The sequence below is a fragment of the Siniperca chuatsi genome, linkage group LG14 (assembly GCF_020085105.1).
Source record: "Siniperca chuatsi isolate FFG_IHB_CAS linkage group LG14, ASM2008510v1, whole genome shotgun sequence".
Taxonomy (NCBI): domain Eukaryota; kingdom Metazoa; phylum Chordata; class Actinopteri; order Centrarchiformes; family Sinipercidae; genus Siniperca; species Siniperca chuatsi.
The window spans coordinates 1987032-2000240 of record NC_058055.1 but is presented as its reverse complement, the minus strand read 5'-3'; the positions used below and the strand labels follow the sequence as shown (position 1 = coordinate 2000240).

The window sequence follows — 13209 nt, the reverse complement described above, 5'->3', positions numbered from 1 at the left end:
ATGGAAACATGTATCAGAAGTGATAAAGGGAAGGAAATATTGCATAAACATCAGAAAAGCCATAAAGTGCAGCAAACCCTCAAATACACCAGTAAACTCCGTAGCACAGCATGATGCTCACATCAGAATCCACGCAGGGGAAATGGCGGGAGAACAAGCCTCAAAGAGATGAACAACGTGATGACGGGCAGTGTGTCTGACAGATCCTCTGTGGTCACCAGCCCTCACATTTTAACAGATCGATGGCATTTGTAGAATCACATGGAAAAATGCAATACCATAGCTACCACAGTCACACTGAGGTCACGGTCTCAGGATTTCTTCTGGGAATCTGGAGGTTTTAGCAACCTGGGGGGAGTTTACAGTCTACAGTTAAGAACTTTTTCCCTTATTTCTTTACTTATTATATTTTAATTTGACTACTTTTAGGCCAGCATAATAAATAAATACCAGATTCAGTAGTTCTCCACCAGAATCTAATTCCTGTGGGGACAGGGCTTCGAAATAGCATTCAGACTTTCGGGAGAGAAAATGGTGAATCTTTCTTTAAGGGTCCATCATTTCAGACAAAGTTCTGAGAGTTTAGTTTATAAGCAGCTGTTGCAGAAAATACAACTGAACAGCTAACTGAATCAATCCAATCTGTTTTATTCTACTCAATAAAATGTGTTGACATCTTACATCCTTATTGTCCTTACTTAGCCAGTAAAGAAGCAGAATGTGATGGGATTTAATTTCAAGTGTTGCTTGCATATTATTGGCCATATGATGGTGACATTAATTGATGGCTAATATTCAACAAAAGCAGAACAGGATCTTTGTGATCTCATGCAGATCCTGTTACTGCGGCGTGGAGTGGAAGGAGCTGCTTCAGTCAGGAATTAGCCGGATGTTAAGGTAGTTGTGCCTTTAGGTGATGGGACCAGAAACCAAAGAGAGAGGATGTTGGACGGGAATATAACCTTAACTTACTGCATCAATACAGCTAACGTAGAACACAGACTGAGGCAGGTTCGAGTTCAAAGTCTTTGTTGAAGAAGTGAGCATGTTATTGTTTCACTTCACAGTACAAACCACATATATTGAGGACATTCATCTCAATATGTGTGGCATTTTAATACTGCTCCAGATCTGCGGGAGTCAAACATGATTCATGAGAGAGGAATTTCACGTAGCGTGGAAACACCCATACGTTGCGTTTGTGCAAACAGTATGTCCCCCTCACGCTTTAGCACCCGGGATTAAGAAAAAGCAGATCTCGGAGCTTACCTGTGTGTAATAACCCACTCAGATACACTTATAGCTGCTGAATGGGAAAAAGGACAGACAGGACAGCGACTTAATGCATAGCTCTGTGTAAGCTCATCTCCACGCCATTGTTGGGATCAGGTCTCAGGGTTCCTGGAGGAGCTCTGGGGGGATTCGTGGTTCAGGTGACAGTTGTAGGAGGTTTTGTTTGGCAGGGTGTGCCTTTCTCTCCAAGTCTGAGCTGGTGTACAGGAGAGCTCATTTCTTTACAATGAGTGACAGCCCCTGGCAGAAGCGGCGGGATGTGACAAAGAAACAGCACTGTGGAGTGGAGCAGAGTTCATAACATGACCTTTCTATAGGTGCTCTTTCATAAATAGGGCTGAAAAAAAACGCAGGTATTAATATGTTGCTTATGTAATGTCTTCAGGATAGGTTGCCTTAGGTTCCTGCGGATATTTAAAGGTTTCCTGTGGATTTTGTTCTGAGTGTAAATGCCTGGTAGTTGAACTTTGATTGATATTTCTGTGAAATTATATTTTATTATGTCTGTGGCTAACTGAGTTTTAAGAAAAGCCTTCAAATAACCATCTTTTCATTAGTCAATATAAGTAATAATCAGCCCAAAAGGGAAAAAAAAGTGAATAGCAACAATGATCTTGTCCAAACCCCAACTAGTAATTGTTTTCCTATAGATTTTCTTAAAATAGAATCCATCTGTAGAGATGTGATTTATGGTGCATTAGGACACTTGCCTTACAAAATGATGGCAGTTGAGGTCATTGCTGAAATGACAAATTAAATTATAGCTACGTGACATAATATTCCACCAGACCAAAGGCACTCCATAGGTTCGCCTATTGTTCCATGTCTGTCAGATGATCCGGTTGTTGGATCCAACCAGCTTGTGTTGATCTCTTACATTTCCCTTTCTTCTCAGTGGGCTTCCTGTGAATTCTTTTTAGCTGGAAAGGAGGCCAGTATAAATGGCTGAAAGTCATGAAGGTAAGCGTAGACACAGAAAAGACATACTGAGGGAAAGAGGTGGGGCAACACTCTGTGGCCATCCATGCAAGGTAGGAAATAACTCTTCAAAGCTTTCTGCTCAAAGAGAAATCTCACATTGTGCAACTTTTTTGTTTTTTATTGGTTATAAGATAAATGGATTTATGCTCCATCCAATGGTGTTACAACAATTCAGAGAAAATCATCATAGTAGGTCTCATTCAGCTTCATCTGCTACTGATTAACATATTTACTTGTCTAGCTGATGGTAAATGGCTGCATTTATATGGTACTTTTATCCAAAGCGCTTTACAATTTGCCTGTCATTCGCCCTGCGTGTAGCCCACAGACTGTATGAACGAGAAGGTGTAGCTGGGCGGGTGACAGCACGTAGAAACAAATGAAAGAGTCGCGCCGGAAAACGGCCGAAAATTAGACGTCCACCAAATATTGCTTATTGCAATATTTCCTTCAGCTGTAGTTACTGGCTATTTTACAGGTTAAGATTTAAAAGTATGGTAAAGTAAAAATACAGCACAATGCATTGCTAAAAATTAAAATGGTGGTGTTTGACCGCTTACAAAAAAACAGATGTCTATGAGTTGTTAGCAGTTCCGTCAAAGAAGTCTAAACTTTTCACATGGTTTCATTCAAATGTTTGAGGCCTGAAGATGTATTATCCAGTGTTTCACAAAAAAGCAAAGATGAGGCTATTGAAAAGTCCAAAATTTAAATTAAATTCATATACATTTGTGTATCAGAACTTTGTTTTTTCTTCTTTCCTCTTTTATCAATCATCTCATGACCCCTCACTTTATCTTGTGACCCTTTGGAGGGGCCTGACCCTTAGGTTGAGGACCACTGGACAAAACTAGCTAACTATATAATGTAGTTAAAACTAGCTAACTACTAACTTTTATCCAAAGTAACAATCTAATAATATCATATATATTAATATGTCAGTCACAGGGGACTTTTTACTGCTGAACGAGTATTTTAACTTTTGATACTATATCAGCATAAGCACATTTTGTTGATAACAGTTCTGTATTCTCTGATTTTGAATGCAGGACCTTTACTTTTCATGGAGTATTTTTACATTGTTGTATTGGTACCTTTACTTAAGCAAATGAATCGAGTACTTCTTCCACCACTGCATTTCTGGGATGATCAGTAATGGAGCTGGAGGTCTTTTTTGTACATTTCATTGCCTTTTGGCCTCTTTACCATGATGCAGTAGAGAGGAGATCATGTGCACTTCTGATTTCTGTCATCTGTTTTTTCCAGCAGTTTGAGGAAAATGTGGCTGGCCCTTCTTATGTATCAACTTGCCGCAGTCCTTCATGCCCAAGGTCAAAATGCCTGCATCAAACACTCCACATTCAGAAGTCCAGGTGAGGAAAACTAGCAGTGCTCACTCTCTCATCCTTTTCATCCACCTGCTGCTCTGACTTCCCCTCCTCCCCCCACTCTTCTTCCTTTCACACCTCTCTTTCTCCTGCAACCCAATAAGCGTCAGCAGATTGACAGCTGGCTACCTGAGGAGTGTGTCTTTATCTCTGATGTGAGGGGTGCGTTGATGCTTCACCCAGGAGAGTTTCATGTCCATCCAAGCTGTAGAAGTGTTCTAACTGTCAGTCACATAACATTGTCTATGGGAAAAATGAATGGGACTTTTACTTCCCAAAATTGCTCCTCCCTCTTTGTAACACACTTAGACTCTGCCTTCTAAATGCCCACTTCTTTTAAACTCCACACCTCCAGTTTGTAACAAGCTCTCTGTTAAAAATATCAATCTCAAACTCAATCTGGGATTTTCTCTTATTTTCTCAGATTTTACAACCCAGTCTCACGGGTTGTAAAATCTGGGAATTTAAAAAGACTTAAAACTGAATTTCTGTTACTGAGTCAGCCAAAGACGGTACACTGTATGTGATTGTTCTGGACAATCCAGTCACTGTAAAGGATTTTTTCTACATCACAAAATTGAATCTAACTCTTGGTTAGATTAAATTAGATAGATTAGAAATAGATTCATGTACTGTACATGGACACGAATTTTCCATTGATACTCGCAGCATAGCACGACTTTCAAACTAATAAGGACGAACGTAGTATGAAGAGCAACAAAGAGAGACAGGGTTTTGATTCCCATGTCAAACCAGTAGTCAACTTTCAAGGTTTTTTTTGTTTTTGTTTTAAGGAGGTACCTTATTTATTCTAACCCAAACTATGATCTTTTCCTAAACCTAAACCTAAACCTAAATCTAACCAAACTGCGACCGTCACTTTATTTTGAAAGGCTAACTTGGGCGTGGCATATTTATTATTGCTAACTTGACCGAAAAAAAAAACTGTGGTGCAGACATGAAAGATACTTCCAATTGAAATACATTAGTTTGAAAGTCGTGCTGAGTGTCATAAAAAGATGTAAAATTCGTATCCATGGATTAAATTTCGCGACTATTTGGATTTTAGCTCCTCCATAGCAACAGAAGACAACTGTTTTCTCAGTAGTACTTTTGTCATGAGTAGTACTCCTCATGACAAATAAACTCAGCATGTGTTAAATGTGTGGAGCGCCCCTTAGAAGTCAGTTCTGGAGTAATCTGCCCCTCAGCGACAGATTGAGTCAAGTTCAAAATCCTAAAAGTTGATTCTGGTCTCATCCTCGCTCTGTTCAGCTAACTCAGACATTGAGGTCCTCTGTGGCTCTCAGACAGTGGACCTCCAGATCCTCCTGTGTCCCATCTATTTCAATGGATATAACGAGTCACTGCTGGCCCTCAACTCAGAGCACTCCAAACACCAGTGTAAAGGGACTTCTGACTGGACGGCAGATCCGCCTGTTGTCAAATTCAACTTCTCCATCACAGAGGAGGCGATCACTGCCTGCTCCAGCAAGCTGATGGTAGGTTTTTGTAGCCTGACAACACCCAGCAGATGCCACTCACACAACAGATTCTCACTCAACAAAATCAACCAATTTTCCCCCAAAGGTCACTCAGGAGGTGGGAACCGGACTGTTTGCAGACTTCTCCAACGTCCAGTACATCAGCATCTCAGGCATGATCTGCTCCGAGGACCCTGGTACAGGAGCCATCACCTATCACCAAGAGGTGATGTACAGGTTCTCCTGTCGCTACCCACTGCAGTACCTGGTCAGCAATACTCAGATGAGCGTGTAAGTGATGTTTGCAGTTTAAAAGTGCACACTTAATTACTGTTTTCTTACACTCCTAAACTGTGCTATTGCTTTGCTAATCAAAGATGAATTTTGGTTTGGTGCTGTGGTTGTTCGTAAAATCAGATCTTTTGAATTCTATATGAATTCCAATAATACAGAATACAAGAGTTTATTTGAAAGTTTGTGTGTAGGCCTCATGTATTGCTGCTCTAAGCCCACCGCTAAAGTATTCTGTCGTATAAAAAGTTTTTTACCTTTCCAGTTTAGAATAAATAGAGGAACTGGCTGGTTAACCTGAGCAGTGATAGCCACCGTGACTCGGTTCCATGGTTGAGTCAGCCATTATCTTTTCTGTTATCACATGGTGTGGGTCTCTCAACAGGTGGCAAGAACACGCTGCATCACATAGTCAACGTGGCCAGTAAGATCACAGGCGTTAAAGTCTGAGGTTGTTCTGTATCTCATAAATCATCTCAATACACTGGACAATGCATTTTTCAAATCAAAAAGTACAGTTCTAGCTATTTACTAGCGTGGGAACTAAATGAATTAAACTAATCACAGTAGCCATATGATGAGGGATATCAAAACAAAAGTTGTGTGTCAAATTAAATCAATAGAAATGGGCAGCATGGATGGGAAATGTATTCAGCTGTGGATAGTAGGGGTTAAGTCATGTTTCTGACTTCTTATATTAAAGAGTTTCCCTTCGGGGATCAATAAAGTATTTCTGAAAACATGTTTGTGAGAAGAGACGTTGACGGTAGATGAATGAGCCTCAGCCTGACTATATGTAAGAGAGTCAAGTTACCATACTTGGTTATGCCCCACGGAGCAGCCAGCGTCCTCAGAGGTGTGTGTTACTCTTGTGTAAGGCTTTCCGGCTGCTGACAGAAAATGTTTTTGACCAACAGGTCTGGGCTCAACCTGGCAGTCAGAGACAATAATGGGAGTTTCATGAGCACACTGAGCATGCGACTCTACTCGGTAAGAAGAGCGAGGTGGCAACAGAAAGCTGCCTTATTTTAACTGTCAGAAAAACGATTTGCTCAGTGTTAGAAAAGGAAGCGTGACACAGCACAATGGAATTGACTTTAAAGATCAGCATTTCTTATCTTACCTTTCAGATGTCTTCAAAGTACAACACATTTATTTAAATCAAAGAAACAATTTGCAAGAAAAACTCAACTGTTGCTCCTCTAACTCAGAATCAACATGTGTTTATTTGAGTTTTGCTGACATTGCGAGAGGGAGGACGTCAAATCACACACAACTACAAACTAGGGACCATCTTGCGATGGGATCACACCAGCCGCGACACCCGTCAACATGTTGACATTCTGACCCATGAGCACTCAGTAGTCATTACTACATTATTATATGCGTACACAGCCTTCATTTTGATCTCAACTACACACCTGCAAAGTTTCGTGACGGCATCTTGCACGGTTGTGACGCTATCACGTTGACAAAATGTGTCCACGGACAGACAGACCGCTTCTGTGGCAGTTCCGCTACAGTAGGTGTCTCCAGGACCACATTTCGCCACGATGACTCACACACAGACTCACAAGGTGAAATCAGTACCAATGCCACACGCTGTCGCGGCTGGTAAAAACATCAGGGATGACGCAAGTCCAAGATTTATTTCCATCATCATCCTTGATGTAAAGATAGCAAAAGTGCAGTCCAGGCAACATCATACTACCAACAAACCAAAACAATATTTGATCATCAATAAGATTACGCCAACATCCGAAAAGTTTCCCATATGCCATAATTTGACCTTTGTTGTTAAAATTGTGGTGGTTATTATTATATGTGTAAAGGCCACTCATTCCAGTTCCTGGCACCGCAGAACCGAAACTAACAGGCACCCATGGTGGTTAAATCTCTGCAGCCAACATCTCTAAAACTCACTAATTAACACGTTATATCTGATTTGTTGAATCTGTACCAAAATCGAAGTGTAAAAACAACAACTTGTGGTTTAACGGGGAGTGCTGTGTGCTGGACTATTTCTTGGCCTGGCACAGTGACTTCCTTGAGTCTCTGGAGTCAATCTTCTCGTCTAACTCTCTGTAAGAAAGCAAATAATTGTATGTCCCAATATGTCCAACTATCCCTTTAATCTTTCAGGATATGTTATTTTCTTCTCAGGAACCTAAAATATTTTGTGTGTCCCTGTTACTTTCTGGGTTTTAGCTTTAAGTAAATTCTGAACATTTCTGAAAGTTACAGTAATTCTGAACTAATCCTGACTTGGAGATTCCCCTATAATTTCAGGCCATGAAATGATCATAAAATGACTGCTTATCTTTCTAAATTTCTTTATTTTATAATTCTAATTACTTAACAGATATAAAGAAACTGGGTTGAGGTTCTTTCGATATGAATTTGCTTGATTAAAACAAAAACCTTTGCTACTTGTTATATTCCACCTACTCTAACTCTTTGGCTAATGATGAAAATGCTGTTATATAGAAATGCTAATCCCAGACAGCAACTTTAGCAGCATGGTGTGGAGGGATGGGCAGATTTAAACTGATACTAGAACTTGAAGCAGTCTGTCAAAATGACCAACATGTATCAATCTAAACAACATCCCTACCTCTCTTCTGTTATTGGGCCTAAAGGACAACAGCTACTCCTCCGTGCTGCAGATCCCACCAGGAGGCCTGGAGCTAAAGACCAGGATCTTTGTAGAAGTGAAGGCGTCCAACCTCACAAACAGGTACTTCACACTTCACACAAGTTTTAGCAACTGAAGTATACTAATTGTATTTTTTTTTAAAACATTACAAGTATTTGCTCAATAAAGAACATACTGACATTTTGACCCAAATACCTGGCAAAAAAATGGTGCTGTGTTTGGTGCACAGGTTCACCCAGGAAGACACACAGGCTTACCTAATCAAAATTCTAGATCCCTTTTCCCCAAAAACTCTACCTGTGCCAATATCCACGGCAAAGATCTTCAGTCCCAATAGATATAATCTGACCAGAAAATGGGAAAACATGACTAGCTCTATCGATCTGTGCTAATACCAAAACTCTGCCTTGCAGATTCAACGTGCTCCTGGACCGATGTTACGCCACAGCCTCGCCTTTCCCCATCAACACCACATATCACGATCTCTTTGTTGGGTGAGTTATCAGCCTGCAGAGATAAAAAGCAAAACAACTTTTAGAGAAAAATACTAATCTTTTTGACAGAGATAATGTTTAGAAATAAAGCTGCACTAACTAACTAAAGAATGGAGCTGGCTCAGGTGGTGAGTGTTTAGGATATTTTCATCCATAAGGATTTAAATTTCACAATTTACAAAATACAATATAATAGATCTACTATAAACCTTCCAGGTGGATGCGCCTACCAGAAAAATCTGAACACAACAACATTTTTGATCCTCTTCTTAGTGTTCTCATTATATATATATACAAACGTGAAGTTTCCCAATGTAAATTAGATAATCCATATAAAACCTTTAAAAGGAGGAGGGTGACGTTATCATTCTGTTTTATTTATTAAAGCATCTGTGAACCAGGCCTATGCTAAAGCGAAAGGTATCCTGTCAGAATCTCTGAATTTTTGACTGAAGCCTGGTAGAAAACCCCCTGTCCTCTTCAAGGTGTAACCGGGATGGTCAAACGATAATGGGAGTCAACGGAGAGCAGCAGGAAGCCCGCTTCTCCTTCGAGGCTTTCCGCTTTGTCCAAAACACAGATGCACCTCTCTCCATCTACTACGTACACTGTGCCATCAGGCTGTGTGTGAACTGGTTCTGCCCCAACCTCATTCAGGTCAGATCCTGCCTCTAGGTGCAACACATCACAAATGCAAACTTTTCGCCAGACAAGAATTTTGATATTGAATGATTCTGCAAAACCCTGCATTCCGTTTTTTTTAATTCCTACTTCCTACAATATCCACACATGGCAGCTACAGTATGGTTAAGGTTAGGGAATGCTCGTGGTTATGGGATAGGTGCCCTTACTTTCTGCCTGGCTACATATAGGGCACTACTTCCTTCCATCCAATGGCACTGAACATTTGCACTGGATGTAAATTGTGCGCTGTAGATTTGGCCGATATGGACATATTGCTTGGGATACTGGGCTGCACAAATGATATCACGGTATGGATCTAGACACAAAGTTTTAATGTACAGTAGATGGTGTATTTTCATGGAAAGCTGTTATGGCAATCAGCAGTGTTCTTCATATTTACTGCTACTTCTCAAATACTGTATTACACTGTAAAAGCCTAGGATACTTTATTTTTGCTAGAAAACTGTCCTAAACAAAATGACAATCACTCGATTCACCTGTAGAACTGCACCACCGGCACCAACTCGAGGAGGCGCCACAGCGTCAACAACAACCAGGGCACCACAGTGAGCGACATGGCCACCATCAGCTCAGGCCCCATCACTACCCGCCTAGACTACGGTGAGAACGTGAATGGTTTTCAGAATTCAGAGATACTCAAGTAACAAAGACACAGATTTGCTGAATCTTACCTGAATGAACTGAGGGTTCGTCATGTTCTCTCGCAGGGTATCTGATGGCATCTGGAGGTATGCATGCACTGTCAACGCGAGTTCATTCACTGTATTCCTGTATTTTTATCAAACAAAACAGATGACATGAAGATTGGACAACAACGTCATTTGGTCTCCCTGATCATATGGACACAAGTTATTAATGCTCCCAGGGAATAATAGATAGATGTAGCAGTAGTGAATCTGTCTAAAGTGAAGGCTCAGACAAAGAATCCTCACCTGGTAAAGATAAACTGCAACTTCTTTCTGGAGCCTGTCCTGGGAAGGGAAGTTGCAGGCGAGCACCTTGTTGGTGGGCAGACAGTCTCTGCTGGAAGGCAATCAGTTGTTCACTTGAGTGACAGAAATAGTTGAGTAACAAATTAAAAAAAGAGTGCATCATCAGGGAAACCAGTTGGCTTGACTGTACATAAATACATTGTACAGTTTCCATCATGCTCCTCAGCATAGAAACCGTATATGCTATATTGCTATATACGGGCTAATCCTCGGCGTCTCTTTCCTTCCCAGGTGCTCAGCAGGCTCATATGGACAGCACGGTGCTGGCTGCTTCAGTCGTAGCAGGCATCGTTGGAGCTGTCTGTCTGACTCTGGTGGCTTTCGTTGTTTACCAGATGTACAACGCGAGCGTCAGTTTCAACAAGACAATTCTGTACCCACAAGACTGACAGAGGGTCAACACAGCTTACAAAAGAAATGTAATAGCCTCAAACATTTCATTTCATTTGGATTTAAACCTTACTGGAAAAATATGTACACATTCAGTGTACATTCAGTGCCTAATTCTGACATTCAGCAGTGTGATACATGACATCCTTATGGACAAAACCTGGGAGAATAGACAAACTGCAGAGTCAAACTCAAAGCAACTTTTCATTTTCTCTGAATTAGTGGTAGAAATCAATAAATTGCAAAGGAATTCTCTAAACGTAGCAACTTTCAAACTACTTTTCCATATTTTAGGTATAAAGGTACAGATATGAGAAAGTAAATAACTACAAGGATCAGGATTTTTTTTTAACGTATGCTAAAATATTCCATTCCAGAGTTTGTGGTACAAACCTCCTGTTAGCAATTATTACAAATGTTGGTGAAAACTGAGGATAGATTGCTCTAAAAAACACATACAAAAAACTATTGGGACAACAATGGAAGGATATGAAATAGCTTGAGTTGAGATTGATGCTGATGGGTCAGGTATTTCAGTGTGCAAAATATATTTACTTTATAGACATCATTCCTGTCAGTTTCAACAAGACAATTCTGTACCCACAAGACTGACAGAGGGTCAACACAGCTTACACTCATTCACTCATACAGTATGGCTTCCAGTACCATGGCAGCATTGTGATAAATGAATGAGAGTTCTCTGACTTTTGCAATAATTGTTGGTATTATTATATACAACACAGGTTCCTTGAAGCATAAGAGAGGGAGACCAGAACGTTGTATCTTCTAATCTTTTCAATTCAACCTTAGTGATTGAATTTAACCTGGAAGAAGAACATAAGTGAACAGGACATATGATTGAGTCTCATATTTACTGTTGGGTCTGCTTAAGTGATATCAGGTTCATCCTCGCCTGCCAACAAGTCAGACAGAAACAACTGTACTGTACATGCACTCATGACTATACATTATAGCCTTTCACACTGCTTCAGGCTTTTGTATTCATGTTATACTCTGACACTGGGTAATGGAACTGAGGGCATTGATTATTTGTTACTAAAGCAGGGTGATAGGTAACGTAGCTCACATTCAGGATTTTTAATACTTTTATATCTATCAAGGGTTCCGAGGTTTCTGTATTTCTATTTCTAATAAAGCATCTAAAAATGCATTTTTATGGTGTTTCTTACAGTCATTTTAGAAGATGTATAAAGCTACAATACTGTACTTTTATACTGGTATTTTAATAAAAGTCTTATTATTATCATTATTATTCATATTATCGTTATTGTTACTATTATTATTTTATTAACAGTACCAGTGCCATCACATTATTATTATTTTAAAATTCTATGTGGAATTTGCATTGTGCTACTGTGTGCTCTCTCTCTCTCAGACTCAGAGTGTGAGTCTGGTTCTGTCCGAGGTTTCTGCCTCTTAAAGGAAGTTTTCCTTGCCACTGTTGCCAAGTGCTTGCTCATGGTGGGATTTGTTGGGTCTCTGTAAATAATATTATAAAGAGTACGGTCTAGACCTGCTCTATAGGAAAAGTGCAATGAGATAACTTCTGTTATGAATTGGCACTATATAAATAAATACATTGAAATGAATTCCTTCAATGCAGAGAATCTGCCGTACAAGGATCTTAGGCTTTCTGTGAAGCCTGAGAAACACACAAAGTCCTAATCTGGCTGCGGACGTGTTTATAAATCCATGATACTGCTTGTTCACGGTAAACTGAGCTTCACTGTACATACAGTAGCTGAGTGCTGGGCATAGTCTGATGTCAGGCCTCATTCTCTGACAGGGCTGCAGGTGGCTAGCTTGCATTTGCAAAGTGGTGGAAAGTAAGTACATTTACTCCAGTACTTTACTTAAGTGCAAATTTGAGGTATTTTTAGCTGTACTGTATTTGAGTATTTGCCTTATTTATTATTTTCTACTCATACATTTCAAAACGAAACATTGTACTCCACTACTCTTATTGGATAGCTACAGTTACTGGTTGCTTTTCAGATTGACATTTTATATAAAACATTCTAAGTTTATGAAAGACAATACATTGTTAAAGATTAAACCACAGTTCCCAACCTTTTTAGCTTGTGACCCCTTACAAAAAAGCACTGTCTACTTGGGGCCTCTTGTCACATTTCAGAGGTCTATGAAATGTTAGCAGTTCCGCGAAAGACACATTAAGATTTGAATTATATGAAAGTATTCACAATTAGAATCATCACAGCACTTTGTACAAAAGGTGTTTTCTGATGCATTAGATCAGTTTGGAATGAATCATGTCTGTAATGAAGTGTCTCTACATGTCTGCGGTGGTACAAAGTAACTAAGTAGATTATTTGTACTTACTTGAATATTTCCATTTCATTCCACTTTATACTACTACTCCACTACATTTCAGAGGGAAATATTGCACTTGAAGGAAACTTCAGCTGTAGTTACTGGCAAATTTTCAGATTAAGATTTTACATTAACAAAATATGATATGGTTATAAAATATAGTACCATGCATTGTTAAAAATT

The 13209-nt window shown here is 39.8% G+C and overlaps 1 protein-coding gene across 1 annotated transcript; it reads left to right on the top strand.

Moving 5' to 3' along the window:
• The first annotated feature begins 2287 nt into the window (after positions 1–2287).
• si:ch73-261i21.5 (zona pellucida-like domain-containing protein 1) lies at positions 2288–10735 on the top strand. Its single transcript, XM_044222680.1, has 11 exons — positions 2288–2324; positions 3541–3647; positions 4938–5164; positions 5253–5437; positions 6355–6427; positions 8077–8174; positions 8507–8587; positions 9073–9244; positions 9775–9892; positions 10000–10020; positions 10516–10735. The coding sequence occupies exons 2-11, from the start codon at positions 3554–3556 to the stop codon at positions 10671–10673; spliced, it is 1227 nt and encodes a 408-aa protein (XP_044078615.1). The 5' UTR covers positions 2288–2324; positions 3541–3553; the 3' UTR covers positions 10674–10735.
• Positions 10736–13209: the final 2474 nt, after the last annotated feature.

Excerpts from the sequence above, each read along its gene's own strand:
- si:ch73-261i21.5 (XM_044222680.1), top strand. The coding sequence starts at position 3,554 with ATGTGGCTGGCCCTTCTTATGTATCAACTTGCCGCAGTCCTTCATGCC. Across the intron at positions 5,438-6,354 it reads AGCAATACTCAGATGAGCGT|GTCTGGGCTCAACCTGGCAG; the intron begins GTAAGTGATGTT and ends TTTGACCAACAG. Across the intron at positions 6,428-8,076 it reads TGAGCATGCGACTCTACTCG|GACAACAGCTACTCCTCCGT; the intron begins GTAAGAAGAGCG and ends TTGGGCCTAAAG.